We start from the raw sequence: 14,269 nt of genomic DNA, 5'->3' as shown, positions 1-14,269 counted from the left end.
CCATCTCCAGAGTAGACACCATATGTCCAATGACCTGCAAATAATCCCAGGCCGTGGGCAAGTGGAGACCCAGAAGCCTCTGTACCTGACACATCAGATGCTCCATCCTCTGCCGAGTCAGGAATACCTTGCCCACCAGGGTATCGAAACGCGCTCCCAAAAATTCCAACTGTTGACTTGGAAGCAGCTGGCTCTTTGCAAAGTTGACCACCCAGCCTAGCGACTGAAGTTGCTGTACCACCAACTGGACTGCCCGGTTGCACTCGCTCTCCGATTTCGCCCGTATGAGCCAATCGTCCAGGTAGGGATGTACCAATATCCCTTGACGTCGCAGGAAGGCTGCGACTACCACAAGAATCTTGGTAAACACTCTCGGAGCCGTAGCTAGGCCGAATGGAAGGGCGCAAAACTGGTAGTGTTCTCCCAACACCATGAATCTCAGATATCTCTGATGACGTTCCCGGATTCCGATGTGGAGATACGCCTCGGCTAGATCCAAAGAAGCCAAAAATTCTCCCTTGTGGACGGCCGCAATAACAGACCGTAGAGTTTCCATGCGAAACCGGGGAACGCGTAACGCCTTGTTTACTCGCTTCAAATCCAGAATAGGACGGAACGTACCTTCCTTCTTCGGGACTAGGAAATAAATGGAATAGCGGCCCGTTCTTGTCTCGTCCGAGGGAACGGGTAGCACTGCTCCGAGGGCCCGTAAGTGGTTTACCGTCTGGGCTATAACCAGTTGCTTTTCTCGAGGCCCGCAAGGCGATATCATAAAAAAGTCCCGGAGGGGCCGAGCAAAGTCCAACTCGTAACCGTAGCGCACCACGTCGAGAACCCACTGATCTGACGTGATTTTGACCCACTCCTCCCAAAACAGGGATAAACGACCTCCGATGCGGGGGAAGGAGGAGTGGGCCAGCGCGCCTTCATTGGGAAGGTTTCCCGGCGGACGGTTGCTGGGAGGATCCCAATCGCTGCGGCCGCCTGCCACGAAAGGAAGAAGACCAAGGAGACCACGATTGCGACCTCGGGCCTTGCTGTTTCTGTGAAAAAGAACCACCCCTTCCGGAGCGAAATCTGCGCTGCCCCCGGAACCGGGATCGCGCATTCCCGAAAGGACGAAACTGATGGGGCTTGTCCTCCGGCAATTTATATACCTTATTATCCCCCAGGTCTTTGATGAGTTGGTCCAATTCCTCACCAAACAATAACTTCCCCTTGAAGGGGAAAGCGGCTAGACGTGACTTAGACGAGGCGTCCGCCGACCAACGGCGAAGCCAAAGTAATCGTCGAGCAGCGACCGCTGAGGACATAGTACGGGCAGAGGTTCGTAACAAATCATACAAGGCGTCCGCTGTGTAAGCCACCGCCGCCTCCACACAGTTAGCTTGCTCCGCCTCGGCAGGCGGAAGCTCCTGTGTGGTAAGCAATTGCTGAACCCAGCGGAGAGTGGCTCTCTGCACCATACTGCTACAAGCCGCTGCACGGACCCCCAGGGCCGCTATTTCAAACATGCGCTTCAGGAGAACCTCTAACTTTCTGTCTTGAAGATCCTTCAATGCTACTCCTCCCGTGACCGGAATGGTAGTATGCTTCACCACAGCGGTGACTGCCGAATCTACGGCAGGAACCTTAAAAATTTCCAAAGACTGTGAGGGCAGAGGGTACAACTTATTCATCGCCCTGCTAACACGCAGGGATGCCTCTGGAACCTCCCATTCTTTAGATACCAGCTGCACAACTTTGGGATGTAAAGGAAAAGTTTGCGGGGGGGGCCCTCAGACCCGCCATTGCAACATCCCCCGTAGAAGTATCTGTGTCTTGCTGCGGGGCGGGAATCTCTAATTCCTTTAACACATGCTGGATGAGAAAATTAAGCTCATCCTTGCCAAACAGGCACAAAATTTCGGGGTCATCCCCCTCGAGAGCCTCCTGTGGTTCCGAGACCCCTGCCTCCGCAGCATCCGGAGATCCCTGGTCGACATCAAGTCTTCCTGGATCACTCGTGCCCCCTAAAGATATATTGCCGGCTCCCCCTGAAGCCCCCGCTTTTCCAGTCACCCCCGCTATGCCTGTGATAGGAGACACCCTAGGAACCTTCGCGGGGGGGGGGGGGGGGGGGGATCATCCGGCTCCCAGCCTGCCTCTGCCTCTAAAAATGCCTGATGCATTAAAAGTACAAATTTTGAGGAGAAAGGAACCCTCCGTTTAGTGGAGCCGGAAGGGGCTGGAGGACCATTCAGGCCAGTTCCACTGCGCGGGCTTAAATCAGGCGGCGAGAGAGGAGAGGAACCCTCATCCTCCGATTCCAACTCAGCAGGCTGCCGCGCGTTTAAAATGGCCGCCGGCTCCCTCTCACAGGGAGGCGGGGCTGACGACCGCGTGGCAGCCAGTCTCCCCTGCCGTGCCGAAGAAGACGCCACAGTGCCGCTGCGGGCAGCGCTCGGCCCCCGGGAGGGTCCCTCGCCCCCGGGAATACAACGGGAGCAGAGACCCTCCCTGGAGAGTCGCGCCCCCGCCCTGCCACAGGCCGTGCAGGCCGAAGATCACGGCATCCGGAGACAGGACACAAGACGCGCCAAAGGTAAGTGCTTACCAAGTAACCAAAAAGCGCGCCAAACAGAAGCTGGAAAAATCGCCGGGTGAACAAAAATCCACCCCCTCCGGAGTCCCTGGTAAGCGCGGCAGGCTAGGGCATAAAACAGAGTACTGCCTGCAACCAGCAGGACTTATGTGCTCGCGACGGATTAACTTTTTTTTTTTTTTTTTTTTAAATTTAAGAAAAGCCCTCTTCAGTTTCCACTGGCAAACAAACCCCCGGGGGGGGGGGGGGGGAGGGTGACCGGCCCACCGGTGAACTCTCCCCCAAGACCAAAGGGACACTTAATCCGGGTAAAGAGGGAGAGCGAAGCTCTCCACGCCTGCCTGAACACTGAGCCAAAAAGAGCACCGCTGTTAAATTAACAACACCCAAGAAATAATCAATCTCTTTTTTTTTTTTTTTTAAACTAGGGAAAACCCAGTTGAGCTAGACAGCGTAGATAGTTTAGGCGGAAAAAAGAGAAGAAAACACCTGAAAGGAATTTAGTCAGGACAAACCGCAGGTTATGTCTCTCATCTGCTGGAGTCAGAGGAAATACTGAAGGACAGCAGGTGGCGCACCAGTATATCTGGGGGGTGCTTTCAGTTTTCTCTCTGACTCCATCTGCTGGAGGGGAGACATAACCCAGCAGTCTGGACTGATCCTGGTACGTACAGGGAACGGCTCTTTACCACCTAATGCATACCAACACCTGCATATGTCTGCATCCCAAGTGTCTGGCACTTAACTTCCAAGTATTCAACCACTCCTCATGTTTTCTTAGATATTGTAATGCACCTCTTTCCCAAGACTTGGGAGTTTTCCTGGTTGTTAACTACACTTTGGTTAATGCTCTCCCTCTCTGGACATGACAACTTTTTATCTGGGTACTGGTTAATTCTCTCTTATCCAGGTATGAGCTCGTTCTCTGCCCTAGTGCCTCCTCTCCTTAGGACGTACCACTATCCAGCTAATACCTTCGCTAAAGCTTGCTCTTTGCCAGATGAGGTATTTACCTTTTCTGCACAATCAGGTTGATGTTCCTCAGGGCGACGTACTGCACCTCCGGCTCCCCAGACAGCAGGGTGACCAGAGGTGGGGCTAGCTTCTTCAGAAGCATGTTATAATAATCCGACTCCTTGGGTAGGAGCTCCAGGAACTTCATGAGCACTTTCACCGCAGAGAGTACCACAGCAGAGTTGGCATGAGACAACCGAGGCGTCACTCGTTCACAGATGCTGGGGAGAGACAAGAACAGCTAGCTGACTTTTTTTTTTTCTCTTTTCCCCCCCCCCCCCCCCACCTTTTGAGAGAAAAGATTTTTGCTAGCCATCTTCTGATCCCTGCCCTCTACACTCCAGCAATTCACAGCTTAGGACCCTCTAAAGATCTCTCACAGAATCCAGGAACCCAATCAATTATTACTAAACACTTGCTGCGATAGCTATAATGTTATGAGATGCATGCAGTACTGTAGAGATGCACGTAAGACAGTGCCTGTTCTGTGGACCTTAGTCTTGTCCAGATCAGTTGCAAAATCAGGGGCGCCACCAGAAAATCAAACCCCTCCAGATCATTGCTAAGCATGTCCCCTTCCCCATCTTATGATTATAAATGCCATAAATCTAACACACCACAGACTTTCAGAAGATACAGCAAACTGAGCTGGCAACTTGCTGTGAATTTAGAAACAAAACCATATCCAGTCTGTTCTGAGTTTTACCACTGATTTCCTAGAGAAGAGTTAATCATGCGGTCCACCTGCAACTTTTATGGAATCTACAAATTGGTCTTGAACCAAAGGTTGAGAATCACTGCTATATTCCAATGTTAGTTAACGTCTGCCACCAATCCTCTCCCTCCCCCAATGGGGTAACCTAGCAGAAACAAGTCTCTTCCCAAATCCCACATCCTGCCATTCACTCCTTCCACTGCCTACTAACCCATCACAGAAATCAGCCTCTTACTAAACCCCAAACACTGCTATCTACTCCTTCTGTATCTTAACCTGCCCCTTATTCCATCTCTCTGCCTGACACGTTCCATTATATTCATTAATTTACCAAGATTTTTACCTTATTTCAATATTTCCCAACCTTTTCCTGGAGGTACCTTACCAGTCGGCTTTTCAGGATATCCATAATGAATATGCATATACATTTGCATACACTGGAGGATGCAGGGTATGCAAATCTGTCTCATGCATATTCATTGTGGCAATCCTGAAAACCCAACTGGTTAGGTGTGCCTCCAGGAGAGGATTAGGAAACACCGAACTTTTTCCAGCCCCAGCAGACAACCTGTCCCCACGGACATGTGCTAAGCTACAATGCAGAGCTTCTAATTTCAACTCATAGGATGTCTCCTTTAACTAGTTCTATTACCTTTCCATGGCACTTATCCCTTTTGCTCTGTGCTAATCCATTACATGCAGGCAATTGTTTTCTACCAACCCAACTCACAACAATCCCAGCACAAACCCATCACACAGAACAGCCTGCTATGAATGCCTACAGTGCAAAATACAATGCATCATAAGCCTAAAAGCCCTCGACTGTCAGCTTCCCATAGGATGTTCAACAATGCTTTGCACTCTCATAACGCCACAGTGGAGGAATAACCTCTGGCCTCCTGGGGTTACTGCTGTCACTGCACAATTTGCATTGCTTAGCAAGTACCCCATGGAAGGCCAACAGTAAAGGCTATATACTCAGTCTTTTGGGCTTATGGGACATTGTAGATGCATTCTAGGGCAGATGGGATAGTGAACATTAGAAAAGAGGGGAGACAAATTATGCCACAGACCCCTATACCTAAGCTGGGATCGTGCTTCCCATATATGTACTTAGAGTTGTAAGCATCCACAGCAGGCCATTACTTGTGATGGGTTTGTACACGAGAATATACCTTTTACTGTCAGCCTTTCATGGTGAATTTGGACAAGCAGTGCAGACTGCAGTAACAGTAACCCCAAAAGACACGCTCCGTAAAGTTTTGTTTTTTTTATTGATATCACCCACGTGTAACGGCTACTTCAGCCTGCTGTCTACAGAGAACCCTGTTTAATAGGTAAGCAAACTAGTTTTCTTCTTCAGCAAGGCATTGTCCCTTCCTCATCCCTTGATACACTTAATGGCTGCATGCACCTGGCAGCCATTCTGAAGCATAACAGTCCATCAAGCCGCTAGTAAAGCAAGCCATCTCGTCCCCACAGTGACGGGCCACTCGCATTTGTGCACACGTGACAGAACAACCTGGCCCAGGGCACTTGTGTGTGTAAGTCACACTCTAAGCGTGCAGGCTGACATCTAACAGGCCGATTCAGTAAAAGTCGCAGGAGAGCGCTCGCTCTCCCGGTGCGTGCACAGGCCACTCTCCTGTGCGCGCGATTCGGGGGGGGGGGGGGAGAGGGGGATATGCTAATGACGGCCCGCGGTAAAAAGAGGCGCTAGGGACAGCTGACGCTCAATTTTGCCGGCGTTGGTTCTCGGACCTGCTGACAGCTACGGGTTCATAATTGAGCGTCCGTCTTCCGACCCGCGGGCCGATTTAAATTTTTTTTTAAATTTTTGATTTTTTTTAAATTTTGGGGTTTCCGACTTAATATCGCTATGATATTAAGTCGGAGGGTGCACAGAAAAGCAGTTTTTACTGCTTTTCTGTGCACTTTCCCAGTGCCGGCAGAAATTAACGGCAGCCTTTGGGCAGGCATTAATTTCTGAAAGTAAAATGTGCGGCTTGGCTGCACATTTTACTTTCTGTATCGCGCAGGAATAACTAATAGGGCCATCAAAATGCATTTGCATGTTGCGGGTGCTATTAGTTTCAGGGGGGGGGGGGTTGGACGCGCGTTTTCAACGCACTATTACCCCTTACTGTATAAGGGGTAAAACTTGCGAGTCGAAAACGCATGTCCAAACGCGGGCTAACAGTGCGCTCCACCGGTGCATGGGACTATAAGTATGAAGGCTGACTGCATCAAGAGGCTTTGGTTTTCCTGGAAATTTTACAATAGCTTTGTTGCTCATCTCACATATTAACAGCTCGGGCTCATAGCTGAATTTGTTGGAGTCCGTTTTCTCTTAAGTTATTTGAAAAACATTCACTTCTTTATGAAACCACCAATAAAGAAGAATCAATAAAGTTTGATCTTATAGATCCCCAAAAAGAAATGAATTGTCCTTTATTCACCACAAATTTTGAAGATAAGTTATAGAAGGTGTATATGTTAAACTCTAAAACTCATGGACATTTTTGTGATGAATAAACTCACTTTGCTTTACAATAAATTTGTGCGCTTAAAAATCATTTGGCAGACACACAATGCTCTTGAAATTATAGTACTAAGAAAACCATGATGAGTTAACAAGACAATGCTCAGGTCAGCAGATGCTTGTCTTCTCCCTGAAGCAAACTGCTATGAGTCCGTAGGAAACGCCACACGTCATGGACTGCATGAATCCATTCATAGCTGTGCCGAGCGCAGAGTCCCAGTGATTATCTTTTGTTCTGATTTGGTTTCAGAGGGAGAGAGTAGTGCAGTCATCGTATTAGTCCAGACACATGTCAAAATAAAGGTCCACAAAAAGTTGATGGCTATGGCTTTTTAAATCAGACTAACATAATACATTTCTTAATAAGCTTTCAAGAGCTACACTTCCTTCATCGGGGTCAAAGCAAAACGAGTAGAAGGTGAGAGGTGAGTTATGTCTGGGGCTGGGTTTACTCTGTCACAGTGACCAATGTCTTTGCATTCTCATAAGGCCTTGTTGAGGGGGGGGTCTCTGTACTGGAACAGTGCGGGAGAGGGACACTGCAGGGCAAGGATGAGGTACTTTGGCAGAGTTATGTGTGAGATTCCAGGTCTAACGCAGCAAGGCACTGAGAGTTCAGAACTTTAATGCGTGAGCAGGGAGCAAAAGGACCTTGCACAGAACCTTTCTGCCATATTCATTGCTGTATCAGTCTCTTTCATGGGCACCAACATCCATCACCTAATAATGAATTTAAAGCAAAAAAAAAACAAAACCCCACAAAGGTCACCTGAGGAGCCTAATTAATCCCTAGGTCTCATTCATCCTTTCTGCTACGAGTGGTCAGCTTAGAGCCCCTTGTTCACCCATGCCGATTCCAGTCCAGGAAGACCACCTTTATCACCGGGCCTCATCTACATCCTTGGAAGTTTAGGTCCGTAACCATTGACTTTTTCCTCACAGCAGTCCTAGTTACCTCTAGCACCATGGCTTGCAGGAACATCCTTCTAAGACATACGGATCCTACTTCTGAGCCCTTGATGCTGTGGCCAAACAGTTTCCAACTCCCCTCTCCCCTCCCTGGGCACAGTCCCTTACATCTGAGCCCACGCTCATCCTTGGGGTTGTGGATCTATAGGCTCCAAGTCCTCCTCCTCCTCTGCACAAGCCTTACCTCTGAGCCTCACGTTCATCCTTGGGGTTGTAGTTGGACAGGCAGTCCAAGATGAAGATCTGGCCCCACTCAGTGCACTCATTCAGGGCCGTCAGCAGTTTGTTGATGTTCTGGGGGTTCAGGTCCAGCAGGTTACTGTTAGGATGGGACTCGCTGATCTCTGACAAAGCTGCCACAGCATTAGCTACAACCTAGGAAAGGAAGGAGAAGGAGAAGATATGGGTTATCATCTCTTTCCTTTTCCTGTTTTATTATTAACAGGCAGGACACACAGTAGGACTCAGTGACAGCAAGCATTAATTACGCTCTTGGATACAAACATAAATCTGTTTTTCTAAGCAGGACAGAGCTACAACCTGCTCCTCACAAATATGGCATGAAAGTGACTCATTTTCTTAGCAGTGGGGAGTTTTTGAATTGTTTCCAAATCCTGCCAAAATGATGAGACTATTTCTACAGTGCTACTGCACTGCACAAGATAAATCACATGGTCCCACTGTGCTAACCCACAGATCTGCACAAGCCAGCACCTTTCCGGAGTATAAATTTACTAGGACTATTCATACAAATTCTTCTAGAGAATTTGTTGCCAGAGGATGTGGTTAAGGCCAATAGTATAGCAGAGATTTAAAAAAGATTTGGACAAGTTCCTGGGGGATAAATCCACCAACAAATTAGGCAGGTAGACTTGGGGATTGCCATCTCTTCAGCTAGGTGTGAACAATAGGGAATGATCTCTCTATTAGGAGCTGTAGGTTACTTACATAATATTATTTGGGTTCTGCCTTTCTGGGCAACTCAGAGTAGGGAATTATTTAAAATGTATGACGACAGTTCAATAAAAATAAAGCAGGGCAACACAAAAATATCAGAATGGTACAGTACATCAAAATCCAAGAAATATAAAAATGGAGAAATTACTTACCTGATAATTTCATTTTCCTTAGTGTAGACAGATGGACTCAGGACCAGTGGGTTATGTGTTCCTCTGCTAGCAGGTGGGAGACAGAGTCTGATTTCAAAGCCGACGTCACCCTAGATATACCCCCTGCAGTGACCTCAGCTCCTCAGTATCCTCCTCGAAAAGCCATTTCATCCCCACAGTGACGGGCCACTTGCATCTGTGCGCACATGACAGAACAACCTGGCCCCAGTGCACTTGTGTGTGTAATTCACACTCTAAGCGTGCAGACTGACATCTAACAGGCTATGACCTTCTGAGGGACGAGGTTCCTGGAACTGCTAGTTCCTGTAGAGTCTAAAGTGTTGCGAGCCTCTGCCCCTGGTTCTTCTGGGGGAGGGGTGCTGGGATCTTTTACCCCTGTCTTCCGGTAGCCGAGCCCCACTTGCTGGCTAACTTCTCCAATTCGCTTCCGAATAAGAGAGATCCTTTAAAGGGCATTCTTGTGAGATTCGCTTTAGAGGTCGCGTCAGCAGACCAATTCTACAGCCATAGTTTTCTTCTGGCTGCCACTACCGAGGCTACTCCTCTGGCTGAAGTACGCACCAGATCTGAGCTTGTGTCTGTCAGGAAGGCTGCTTCAGGTTCCATCGTCTCACAGATACACGTTCCGGAGTTATTTGCCTCTCTCGAGAGGAGCAAGCAGGAACGTGCCACTAGTGCGCAGCAGGAAGCAATCTGCAGTGTCATTGCTGTTGCATTGAAGGCCTGCTTAAGAATGGATTCCAATCGTCTATCCTGAGTATCCTTCAATGCAGCTCCTCCCTCAACAGGAATGGTTGTTCACTTTGAGACGGCACAGACCATGGCATCCATTTTGGGAAAACGCAGGCGTTCCTTGGTAGCCGGTTCTAGAGGGTATAAGGCTTCCAAGGCCCGACCTCCTTTAAAGCTGGCCTCCGGGGCATCCCACTACAGGTCAATCAGTTCCTGGATGGTTTCCATCATTGGGAAGTAGCATGAGGCTTTACGAAGGGACACCAAGATGGGGTTCTTCTTTGGTTCTGCCATCGGGTCCATACCTGGAATACCCAGAGTTTTCAGAGTCTGGGAAACAAGGGCTGGTAATTCATCCCTGTGGAAGAAATGGAGCATGGTCTGATATGGTTCCAGGCCTGGAGAGATTTCTCCTTCCAGGGAGCAGTCATCTTCACCTGAGGTGTCCGGGAGGATCTTGGGCTTCCGCCTGAACGAAGGCTTGCAGCCCTTGGAAAATTTCTAACCAGGAGAAGGTCCCTGGGTCCATGTTAATCCCAGGGGGGGAGTCTGAGTAGGGGCCCCTGAGGTGCCCTCTTGTGGAGAGGCCATCTCGAGGCTGCATAGATCCAGGGAGCTATCATATGTAGTAGCTCCCTGGATCTATGCAGACAGCGAGGGACCAGGCTTTGGTACATCCTGGGCTTCTTCGCAGTGCTGACACAGAACATAAGAACATGCCATGCTGGGTCAGACCAAGGGTCCATCAAGCCCAGCATCCTGTTTCCAACAGAGGCCAATCCAGGCCACAAGAACCTGGCAATTACCCAAACACTAAGAAGAACCCATGCTACTGATCCAATTAATAGCAGTGGCTATCCCTAAGTAAACTTGATTAATAGCAGTTAATGGACTTCTCCTCCAAGAACTTATCCAAACCTTTTTTAAACCCAGCTACACCAACTGCACTAATCACATCCTCTGGCAGGACTCCAGTTCAGGCTGTGCAAAGAGTGCCTTCTGGCCTTCTTGGATGCCAGTGCCATTGCCTCTATGTCTAGGCGCGCGGTTGTGCGTGGCTCAGTTGTGTGCTGCTGGGCGCGCACATGTTAGGGGCATCGGCCATCTGGCCTGCCCCCCAGTCGAGAAGAGAAGATGGTACTGACACCCCCCCCTGCGTAAGATGCCCCCCCCCCGAGGGTCTCCACGTGTGTGGACCCTTGCACCGGATTGGGGCCTAGCCCAAACAAGGTTGCTCAACCCGATCGGAGCTCCCTTTTTCCCTCGCCAGAAGGAGGAGGATGCGGTATGGCACTTTGAGCTCTGGAGACCAGAATTTAAGGTTTTCTGCCTACCTGGTCTCGGCGCTTACCGATCATGTGCCGGACAGTCTCCAGCTGCGGGGGAGAGGGTTTTATCTTCACCGCCGCACTCTGTTATGCACCCGCTGCCTTTCAGCCACTCTGGAGGCTAACTCCTCGTTGGGAACCAGCTACCGGACCAAGGCACACCTCTGAGGGATATCGGAAATCACCTCAGAAATTCTCAACTGGGGGAGGGACCCTTAGGTATCACCGCAGGAGAGCAGGGCTCGATCTTCTTTAAGGTAATTTTGTCTTCTTGCTGTAATTTTCCTAAAACTGTGCTAGTGTGTGGGATAGTGTCCGCATCTGCTAGGAGACGGAGAGATGCTGAGGTCACTGCAGGGGTATATCTAGGTGACATCAGCTTTGAAATCTGACTCCATTTCCCATCTGCTAGCAGAGGAACACATGACCCACTGGTCCTGAGTCCATCTGGCTACACGCTAGGAAATATGTAAAAGAATAAAAACTACAGATTAGTTTGGACTCTACATTAACAAAATTTGATCAGAAGAACAGAGCCACAGTACAATCTGAAGAGAGTGGCCACTATCAAAGACAGAATTGCTGGGCTCGATGGGCCATTAGTCTGACCCAGTATAGCATTTATGTTCTTATATAAATACCATTATTTCTGATTTATTGTTATTCCTAAAGCGACTATAAGACCTACAGATTTTGAAAGCTCTTTCTACTTAGTCACTTCTACCATCATGAACCCAGGCAAATAAGTTGCTATGATGTTTATCAGATCCCCAGTCAGACATCACACTATACATCTAAAGTATGTGAACAGCAGGAACATTTTAAGAATGGATAAGAATTTATATTTTGAAGCAATCTAGTTAATATTGCCCAACTCCTCCATGGTAACAGTGAATAACAGATTGGTGACACTGCTTGGCTTCCTGTTTCAAAGCTATGGCACTGGCAGTGCCAGATGGTGGGAAGCTGAACAAATCAGTCAAGTCACCAAAGATAAGTTGCACGAGTTTTCCAGCAGTCACACCTACCAGCTACATATTCAACATCTGTCCGACAGTCGCCACTGAAAATACATGCACTGAACTTAGTAACAAAACATTCTCATGGTCACAGGTCTCCCCTCTCTCTCCATTTCATTTCCCGTGACACACAAATTTCCACAGTGGTTTGATGTTAAAAACGAAGAAGCCTCCCGTGATGTTTTACACTCTAAATAGGCTTGGCATAATTGACTTTGAAGGTTCCAAGGTCCTCAAAATTCCAGTAAGAGCTTCTTTTTAACAATCAAAATGAGACTTTTTTTTTTTTTTTTTTTTTTTTTTTTTTTAATAACGACACCCTTCAAGTTTACAATAGCAATAATCAGCTTCAGCAAGCTCTGGATCGGGAAGAGCTTAGTGCTTTCAGCCTCCAAGCCAACTAAGTTATTCATATGCTCTAGAGGTAAGTTCATATATTTTGATGGGGGTGGTGATGGTGGGAAAGGAACAGATTGTCCACTTCTTCCTATAGCCCAACTGTCTCTTTCCAGCAAGGTGAAAACCTATATGGAGAATGCCAGGAGAAGAAGGAAGGGACCAGAGTTCAGAAGACACTAAGGAGGAACCTAAGAACCTAATGGTAGTCTTAACGTTTCTACGGAACATCCTAGACATCTTCCCCCTATCCACTCAAGAAAAACACAGTCTGCCTGTGCTATGTGTAACAGCAATGGAAGCAGTAACTGCTCTCCTGCTACTGGGAATAATACATTAAGTGCTAAGACACCGATGACTGTCACAGCTTGTAAATGTTATCAATGAGGGAACAATCAACAGCAGCAGCATTCAAGTCATTAATAGGGCATCTATTTTTAGGTGATTATAAACTGCAAATTGAGATGTTTATTTGTCCAGCTAATTGGGAGTTCTTTGAGGATAAAAAATAAAATAATCAGGGCACAGCTCTAGTGTTCAGTCAATACATATATATACTTTTTTTGTGCATCAGGGAAATGTATTGGCGTATGTCGGTTAAAATCTGAAGCAGAAGCCCTAGTTAAAAAGAACAGAGTGGTATCTCCTGCTTGGAACACATGGAATGGTGCTGCATTACCAGATCGAGGAGCTGCGTGAGCTGCAGCTGCACGGCACTAGCCTAGGAAAAGGCAGAGGGGCAAACACAATCAACAAGGAAGAGTGCTGTAAAGGATTACTGTCATGGCAGTCCACATGAATGTGCAGAAATAAATAATTAACAAACATCAGATGATGCCTTTTTATTAGGCTCTCTTGATACATTAATTGACTAGTTTCATTAGGTCAAAACAGTATAAGCAGGTAAGAGAGAACAATGTTGCCTGAATACACATGTGATAAGAACATAACATAAGGCTTGTCATATTGGGTCAGACCAAGGGTCCAACAAGCCCAGTATCCTGTTTTCAACAGTGGCCAAGCTAGGTCACAAGTACCTGGCAGGAGGATCCCAAGGGACAGATTCCAAGTTGCTTATCCCAAATATAAGCAGTGGATTTCTGCAATTCTACCTTAATAATTGTTGATGGAGTTTTCCTCCAGGAACTTGTCCAAACCTTTTTATAAATGCAGCTATACTAATCACATCTTCTGGTAACGAATTCCAGAGCATAAATATGCATTGAGTAAAAAATATTTTCTCTTATTAGTTTTAAATATATTATCCAGTAACTTCATTGTGTACCCCCTGATCTTTGTATTTTTCAAAAGAGTTAACAACTGAATAATGTTACTTGCTCCATGCCACTCATTATTTTATAGACTTCTGTCATATCTCCCCTCAGCCATCTCTTCTCCAAGCCAAAGAGTCCTAAACTCTTTAACCTTTCTTCATAGGGGAATTGTTCCATCCCCTTTTATCATCTTGGTCACCCTTCTCTGTACCTTTTCTAATTCTGCTATATCTTTGAGATGATGTGGCTAGAAGTGCACACAGTACTCAAGATGAGGTCGTACCATGCAGCAATACAAAGGCATTATGAGATTCTCTGTTTTATTCTCCATTTCTTTCCTAATAGCCCCTATCATTCTATTTGCTTTCTTGGCTGCTGCTGCACACTAGGCAGATTTCAATGTATTTTCAACAATGACACCTAGATCCTTTTCCTGAGTGGTGACTAATGTAGAACTTTGCATTTTGTAGCTGTAATTTGGGTTTCTTTTCCCTAAGTGCATCATTTTGCACTTGTCTACATTAAATTTCATTTGCATGCCCAGTCTCCCAGTTTTGCAATGTTCT

At 47.3% G+C, this 14,269-nt stretch overlaps 1 protein-coding gene across 2 annotated transcripts in view; it reads right to left on the bottom strand.

The window, feature by feature from the left end:
* The window catches only part of AP2B1 (adaptor related protein complex 2 subunit beta 1), a 340,179-nt gene that overhangs the window by 201,897 nt on the left and 124,013 nt on the right, over positions 1-14,269 (bottom strand). For both annotated transcript variants that reach the window (XM_029612743.1, XM_029612744.1), the window contains exons 6-7: positions 8,009-8,199; positions 3,598-3,819 (exon numbers count right to left, since the gene is read on the bottom strand). In XM_029612743.1, the coding sequence (XP_029468603.1) occupies positions 3,598-3,819; positions 8,009-8,199 (413 nt within the window). The remainder of the gene's footprint in view (positions 1-3,597; positions 3,820-8,008; positions 8,200-14,269) is intronic.

Source organism: Rhinatrema bivittatum, chromosome 8, assembly GCF_901001135.1.
Source record: "Rhinatrema bivittatum chromosome 8, aRhiBiv1.1, whole genome shotgun sequence".
Classification (NCBI taxonomy): Eukaryota; Metazoa; Chordata; class Amphibia; order Gymnophiona; family Rhinatrematidae; genus Rhinatrema; species Rhinatrema bivittatum.
This window is presented reverse-complemented; position numbering and strand designations above follow the sequence as displayed.